Raw genomic sequence first — 8,095 nt, 5'->3', positions numbered from 1 at the left:
AAGCAGTTAGGTTTGACTGTCACTAAAATGCCCCTAAGAGCCAGAAGCATCTGAAGATGATAAAAGGATCTGATACTGGGGAATCACGTTGGGATGCCAAAGACTGTGACAAATGGGTAGTGCCTGCCTCCCGTTGGGGACAGTCAGCAACAGTTGGTTGTCTCCAGGTAGAAATGCAGGCCCTCCAATTGCTATATCATCAGATTTTTCAAGCGAATACAGAAATTCAGATTTTTGTTTTTAAATGGTGACAACTAACTTGAGAGAGAGAGAGAGAGACCACGGTGAGGGCCAAACTAAACGTATGTGAGGGTGGGATGGGGACCGTGGCTGCCATTTTGCACCTGTGGATTGGAAGCCCCCAGTCCCTCCCTGCTCTGTGCCACTCCCAGAGGATGACGGAAGTGGAGGGCCATCCTGGGACCACAGAGCACTGATTCTGCACAACTCTAATTAATCTTCTTTTCACTTGGTTTCATTAGCATATGAATACAGTAGGGAATCAGAGCAACCACAGTCACTGGGATGGATGCACTTTTACAGAAAGACAGCATGTAAAATAAATGCTCTGCGTGAGTGGGGATCTTGATGAAATGGTAGAGCTGTAGTGTGGTCAATGAGGCCACGACACAGAGCAGCCGGAAGCTCAGCTTGTAGCTGTTTTCCCCTCGGCAGCTCCTGAGGAACATCTCTGAGTTGATTGCAAAGCCCAGGCCAAAAAGGACCCCGAGGTTTCTCACGAGTCCCGCAAAAGGCGTAGTGTCAATGTGGATCCAGTCGGGGTTGGCACACCACTTCTTGGCTATGGGCACAGACCACAGCAAGTCAATGTCAAGCAACCTGAGAAGCAGGTAAAAACCAAGTGCAAACAGGAAGAGGAAGAGGTTGGTCTTCAGGTATGTGCTCAGGCTGGCTGTTTGGATGCCTGGAGTGTGTTCAAAGGCCTCTGCCACGAGCATGCCTGGAGATTAGAAAGAGACACTGAAGGTGACTATGCGCCCTTGAGCTCCAGGGGAATCAGTGCTCCCTGCATTAAAGAATTTAGCTGTAGTTTTCAATGATAAGGGGCTTTGGTCACCTAGGCTGTATCCATTTTCCAAAGCCTCTCTTAAAGGAGTAATTAAACACACACACACTTGCCCCATGGTCTTTTCACCCTCCATGTTAGGACAGGGGCATCTTTCAGGAACCCGTGGCACTGGGTCAACCCACTTTATAGGCAGAACACCGATCTAGGTGCCTGCAGTTAATGTTCCAACTGCCATAGCCAATTACCTTAGAGAGCCTTTGAAAAGCACGTGGGGCCTAATGGCAGAAACTCAGTCATGGGGAATGCCACTTCAGGAATACAAAGCAGCTGCTAAATGAGGTTCCCAGGCATATAATAATCACTTCAGGTGTTTCAGAGAGTGGCATGTTGTGCAGGTTGGAAGGCCATTAAGTCCCCTAAACCACAACACGAGCAGGCTCTCTGAAGTGGTGGTTTGGGAGCTGGACTTAGCTCTAGTCACACTTCAGAGAAGCCCATCTCACTAAGAGGTTAATGTTTGTACGGTTAAGTGAGTCTGTGCCATCGTGTACAGGGAAGATTTCAGAGGCATTGAACCATTTAGGCTCCCAGGGTAGCATTAAGTATCAGTGGCTTAACAGAATTACCTAGAACGGGGAACTGATTACCAGGAAGAATCTGAGAACATAAAACAAATGACACTAAAGTTTTCAAATGACACGGCCAAAGGTAAAAGATCATATTTACCACCAATTACTCCAAGAATAACTTGATGAGGAAAATGTGTTGCTATGAATACTCTGGAGATGCAGACACTGATTTGAATCAACCAAAAAAGACTCCAAAGAAATGACCAGGTCAGTCTACAATGGAAGAATAGATACGAGTATAAAAAGCAAAGAAATGGTATCACTCAAAATTGGAGGTAGGGGGGTTGACACCAGATGACCTTTCTCAGAGGAACCGTCTGACATAGCATCATGATTCTAGAGTCTTTTTCCCCCCCAAAATGTTGTTTCCATGTGCTCCATAAGATTTGAAAAGTTGTAACAGAGGTTTCTACAATCAATGCATTTATAAGTGCTATATCCTAAGAGCTTAATAAATACTATAAAAGGAAGCCAATTTGACATCCTAATAATTATTTTAATGGAGTAGAGGGAATTTAAGTTTGAGGAATTACTAATATCAGGATGAAGCACGAATTTTACATCTTTTTACTCCACTCATATGTGCTTCCTCTTACTCTCTCTCAACTTCTCTACCCTTGAAGAAGCTCACGGGAGAGGCAGAAGTCACTCTGATGAAAAGTGTGTCAGCGTTTTATCAAGGGCAAGTTTTCCCTGGGTTTAATTTCAGACTCTCAAATAAGTCCTGACTCCTTGGTTGTTGAGATAGAGAAAACAAGGAAAAGGGAATTGGCCTATAGGTTATATACTTTGGATTAGAAAGAACAAGTACAAAAACTTATAAAAATATTAAAATTGAAACAATGCTCATTATTTTAATAAAAAAAAGAATAAGCAATATTGAACTTTAAGAATTTTGGGGGGGTTCCTGAAAATCAGACAAAACTTTGGTTATTGAAAGACTAAGGAATAGAGAGAATGAGGCTTCCAAAGAGGAAGTAAGTAAGGGTTATCCATATGGAAGAAGAACAAATAAGGATTTTGTATTATTAAGGTAAGGAGTAGGCACTAAATAAATTTTGATGGATAAAGAAATTATGGAAATTGAGGAGTTATGAAAATTGAAAAGGATTTATGAATTTTTTAGAAGAAACAAATATTTCCACATTTGGATATTGGAGGAAGAAACAAACTACAAGAAAGTGAGGCTTATCTAGATTCCTACTTTCATAAATAGTTTGTGGATAGAAAATGCTCATTTCTTTAAATTACAACTTTCCACTGTTGTTGTTTTGGATGATGAATACATTAAGGCATACAGGTCAGAGTTCCATTAAAATAAACTTTAAATATGCCCAGATTCCTTTGGTCATTTCCTTCTTATATTATCCAATATTATTCTATGAAGTGGAATACATAATGCATCTTGGAAATTTTTTATTTTAAAAGAACTTTTATTGTTATTTATTTAATTTAATTTAATTTATTTATTTTTAGACAGAGGGGGAGGGAGAAGGAGAGGGAGAGAAATATTAATTTGTGGTTGTCTCTCGCATGCCCTCTACTGGGGACCTGGCCCATAACCCAGGAACGTGTCCTGACTGGGAATTGAACCAGCAACCCTTTGGTTCGCAGTCTGGTGCTCAATCCATGGAGCCACACCAGCTGGGTAAAAGAACTTTTATATAATGGCCTATGTTGTGATATTTTTTTAACCAATTAACAGACATATCTTATCCTAGGTAGTCTAATAAGTTATGATTAAAGCGGTTGTTGTATAGAACTGTTTTAATGATAAATTATTTCAGAAAAGAAGAGAAGGAAACAGCTTAATTCCTACAAAAACTTTGAGTACATTTACATTAAAGTTCTAGGCCTTTCTAAGTACAAAAAATCTACTACCATTCAAATTTAAGTTTGCTTCTAGAATGTTTTTGACTAAAAAGCTTGCAAAGTCTTTAGAGCTAAAATATATGTTATTGATGTCCAAAACACTGCCCAGTCAAAGAGAGAAGCAAACTTATATTGAATTAACAGATGCATTCAAGGGGAATTATGATTTTTCAAAGTTCCTAGTTAATCTGAAAGCAAGGTAATGTACATGCAAAATTATTTCCTTATATAATTTTAGATGACTTATTTATGAGCTACTAAAGTGATTATTATATAATGGAAACCCAAAGGCATATTTAGCAAATCATTAACCAATTAAACATTTCCATTCCTGTAATGAAGCGATAGCTGTGAGTTAATTAGGACATTATTTAAAGCAAAATATTAATTTTCTATTCATGTGCTATTTTGGTTATGATAGAATAAGGGTATTTCAATAACTAAAAGTATACTAAAATGAATTTTTAAAGAGACATTGTGTATTCAAAACTGTTATATTCCAATGCTACAGAAACTGGAGCAAAGCTGACCTGTGCAGAGTGGCAGATGACTTATCTATCCGACTGACAGTGTGGCTCAGGGCAGCTGTCACCATGACATACCAGACACACGACGAGCCCATTGCATGACCAGATGGACTTCCTGCAAGAGCAAAGTTGTCGATCCATTCGAAACGTAGTTAACAGAGTATCAACATCAGAAATGGACAGTAGAATAGCATGTTAGCCATGAAAATTACAAATAACTCAGGAAAAAAAAAACAGGGCACAAACTATATGTAATGTTTAGACATAGGTAGAAATAAAGAAAATCGAGCCAAACTGAGCCTCAAAAAACTACTTCAAATTTTTTTTCCAGATTTTCCAAGTTTATTAAATTCCAGAAATTAAAATGTTCAAAGCTAATTAAGAAATCAGGGTATTGCACCCAAATCTGCCATATCTCTACTCATTGTTCACATGTAATTGCTTTTAATTGATGATGAAAATAAAAAGTAGTCGCACTGGATCTTAAATAAGTTTATTTTCCTTGGTCTGTAAAGTCAGACATCTAAAGGATATCATTCTGATGTGTGATTTACCCATTGACATCTACCACTATGACTATCTTGCTCCCAGCTGCTCCATGGAAGTCTCTGTTATGTAATGGAAGAGAAGCTGTAAAGGGAGCATCAGTATTGGCAGAAGAAGCCTGCAGATGGTAATCTTTCTACTCCTTGTCTTTCCCATGAAGCTTGATTTTTTTAAATCTCTTTAGTTTGATACCCTCCCTGAATCTATAGCAAGTGGAGATTTATTCAGGATAAAGACCCGTCTCTTTGAAAAACCACTAAATTAAAATTCAAAGACAAATCTATTTCTTGTAGATCTATTTCTTTCAAATCTATTTCTTATGTAGGAATTTTCAGAGCCTTTTATGTGCTTAGAATTGTAAATCTTTAAGAAGAAAACATAGGATGCTATATATCTTTCTTCTCCCCCCACCCCAAAAATGTCCCATATAATAGAACACATGCTGGAAAGTGCTGGGATAAAACAAAGTAGCATTTCAGTTGCCTCAAAAGTTATCCATTCGTTCACCCCATCCATCTGTCCATCCATCGTCCATCCATCATCCATCCATCTATATATCTCACATTGATTTCACAAAGATAAAATACACACCATCCCCAACCTGATGGAACACAGTCTACTGCAGGAGCCAGATACATAAAGAATTAATTATAGTAATTTAACAGAACTTACACACTCACTATCTTTAGGGTTAGTTTCAATGGATGTCAAATATGAGTTTTCTGCTGTGCAACAAATGATGGTGAGTTATAATATAACACAGTCTTACAAATTAAACCAACAACATGTAATTTCCTTCATATATATACTTCAAAAATCTTTTTATAGTCTTAAACTCAACTTTCATGGTAAAGATTTTATACTCATGTAGAGTCTTACTTATAATAAAAAAAGGAAGCAGCCAAAGAAGTCTACTTATACACTATATATACAAGAGAGAAAAAGACATTTTAGAGAAATCATTCTAAGAGCAGAGATTTCTTTACCGGCAATAGTAATAATGGGAAGTCCTTATCTTTCTTAGAGAAAACACATCTATTTTTTGCTCATCCATGAGATTTTTCAGACCTATAATAACTTTGAAAATTGCTTAGCAGTAGATAAAACCAGCATTTCTAGGATTTTAATATAGTTCTTTGGCAATTTGTTCTAGCTAACTTTTTTTGTTTGTTTTAGTATCAAACCATTTCATTCTTCCAAAAAGTAAATGTCAAATATAAAATTATTTAAGAAGAATTTAAACTTACCCTTTTACAAATCATACAGTGAAATCTGATTGCTCATAAAACTCTTTTTGATTAGCAATTCTTATGCTTATGAACGTTTAGCATCCTCACTCATGACATTTTCTTTAAAACCCTATATAGTATCATACACTTATAGATGGCAATCGTACATAATGACTCGCTGCCGGACTATCTTTAGTAACTTGAGGTGGCCACAGTTGCTTACCTGGACCTGTTTCGCATGTAGTGGGAAACTGTTCAAGACATGGGCTTGAGTGATTTGGGTAAATCTGAGTTTCTTGGACCCACCAGTAAGGTCGATGACCAAATAATATCCTGTATTTGAAGAAATATAAATATGCATATATATTTAAATACACGATTATTACTTAATTGGAGACTAGCTATTTTCTCTTGCAAAAATGATTCAGGGGGTTGAGGGGGGAAAGCTCATGATTAAGAAACTTTGAAAGAACTTAGCTTCTGGCCTATCTCTCACTATAGAAGATGACACAACCATTTGGGACTTGGGCATCCTAGTTTTCATTGAAAACAGGGACATTTTTCCTTGTAGAGGAAGTCCTGTGGGTGCTTTGGGCACTTAGACTGGGAATATCCAAGTATTCCCTGGGATCATCAATCTGTTCAGTATGGTGCTGCTCATTTCATCAACTTCGTGGCTAATCACAGTATATGTATTGCAGGGTTTTGGAATTTACTTATAAATTAGTATACATTTGTATATAAATATATATATTTGTAGGTAAGTATACATTTCTATGGTTTTTGAAAGTTCTATTTATGAATCTGTTTTTCAAGTTAACTGGTATGTTTGGAAGATTTTCCAAGTAAAACTACACACATCTAAAATGTGACCATTAAGTCAAAGCTAAAAATTTAAGAATAAGCTTTAGGAATAATGAAAAAAACAGAAGTCTTACCACTTGAAAATAAGATTGAACCAATCCCCAATGACTGCTACCCATATCATCTTGGTTCCTATTGTCTGATTAAGTTGAAACCAAAGTGGAAAATAAATAGAAAAGATATTCCGGGGGTCTCCAACATTGGACATAAAACTTAGAAAATTGTAGTAAGCTCGGTAGTCCTTCTGCAAATGCTGAATAATGAGCACTCCATTCCTATGAAGGAAATCCATCTTGAAAGAGAGGCTGTCCTAAACACAGAGCAATTGGAGCTGAAGTGCTCTGAGTGCAACCATTTTTATAAGGTACCCTTGTGGCGTGTCCAGCCATTACTGCAGCATGTGATGCTGACCATCTGTGGAAAGGGCACATCGGCCCTGGTCTGCTGGAAAGCTCATTTGTTTATGATTTTAATTGGAGCTGAAGAGGTGAAGTACATGCTGATCCATGACAAGTCAAGGGGAAATCTGTGTAGAGATAACAATGAATTTCTTCTGCTACTTACCTTTTGTGTGAACAGTTGGATTGTGTTTGCTTGAAATTTTTTGCACAGTTCATTTCCTTCAAGGGCAGAGACATTAGCAATTTCTATGCTTGGCTAGAAGACTATGCAAATAATTACTGAATGTCAAATAGCCCTTAAAGCCATGCATTTTAATTTAAAATAGACCATAGCTCTTTGACTATTTTATTGGGACTTTGAGGAAAACAAATGAATAAATATCTGGGCATGAAAAATTTATGTGATAATGACAGGTTCTTTTCTGAATATAGACTTTTAAACTAAAATATTTTGATTCTTTTTATTAGCAAAGAGAATGATATAGATGTCACAGAGAGGAAAACAAATGGAATAAATGAAATCTAGAAGGAAATGTGTTGTTTTTTAGTTATGAGGCAAGAAAGCAGAGATGGAGGTCACTTTGCTAATAGAAGTGTGTTAGGACTGAGTCATATTATTATTAACTAGAGAATACAATTGAAAGCATTGGGGAGTGCTTGTGTGAGAGAAAGACAGGAATAGGTTTCAAAAGACTGGACAAATTAGGAAAATGGTTTGTTGACAATAGAGTTTTCAGTAGAATCATGAGGGACACACCAAAACTAATATGCCGATTGGGAATAAAGAGAAGGGCTACTCAAAGAGAACCATGGATCCAAGTCAGAAGTGAGATGTTAGTTTAGAGAGCTGTGAGAAGTTATGTCTGTGAGGTTTCCTGGGAAAGCAGTTTAGCCCCACCAGGTGGCAGAGCGTGGAGGTATGTAACTGCACTTGTCATTTTACCACTCAGATTGTTGTCTTTGCCAATCACAGCCTCCTTAACTAGGAACTGTCTTC

At 37.3% G+C, this 8,095-nt stretch overlaps 1 protein-coding gene across 2 annotated transcripts; it reads right to left on the bottom strand.

Annotated features, from left to right (window-relative positions):
* Positions 1-449: 449 nt before the first annotated feature.
* G6PC2 (glucose-6-phosphatase catalytic subunit 2) lies at positions 450-6,989 on the bottom strand. Of its 2 annotated transcripts, XM_054562414.1 has the most exons (5): positions 6,772-6,989; positions 6,057-6,166; positions 4,062-4,173; positions 1,757-1,872; positions 450-961 (listed from the first exon to the last, which is right to left on the bottom strand). In XM_054562414.1, the coding sequence occupies exons 1-5, from the start codon at positions 6,987-6,989 to the stop codon at positions 450-452; spliced, it is 1,068 nt and encodes a 355-aa protein (XP_054418389.1). The 2 variants fall into 2 exon arrangements, with proteins under 2 accessions (XP_054418389.1, XP_054418390.1); XM_054562415.1 differs by lacking the exon at positions 1,757-1,872 and having other exon boundaries at positions 937-961.
* Positions 6,990-8,095: the final 1,106 nt, after the last annotated feature.

This window comes from Pteronotus mesoamericanus, unplaced genomic scaffold (genome assembly GCF_021234165.1).
Source record: "Pteronotus mesoamericanus isolate MK-2021 breed Mesoamerican mustached bat unplaced genomic scaffold, CSHL_Meso_final scaffold_651, whole genome shotgun sequence".
NCBI lineage: Eukaryota > Metazoa > Chordata > Mammalia > Chiroptera > Mormoopidae > Pteronotus > Pteronotus mesoamericanus.
Note: the sequence above shows the minus strand (reverse complement) of the source record. Positions and strands in the feature narration are given on the sequence as shown.

Excerpts from the sequence above, each read along its gene's own strand:
- G6PC2 (XM_054562414.1), bottom strand. The coding sequence starts at position 6,989 with ATGGATTTCCTTCATAGGAATGGAGTGCTCATTATTCAGCATTTGCAG. Across the intron at positions 1,873-4,061 it reads TCATCTGCCACTCTGCACAG|ACTGACCTGGTCATTTCTTT; the intron begins GTCAGCTTTGCT and ends CTTCCATTGTAG. Across the intron at positions 962-1,756 it reads TATTCTTGGAGTAATTGGTG|GCATGCTCGTGGCAGAGGCC; the intron begins GTAAATATGATC and ends TCTAATCTCCAG.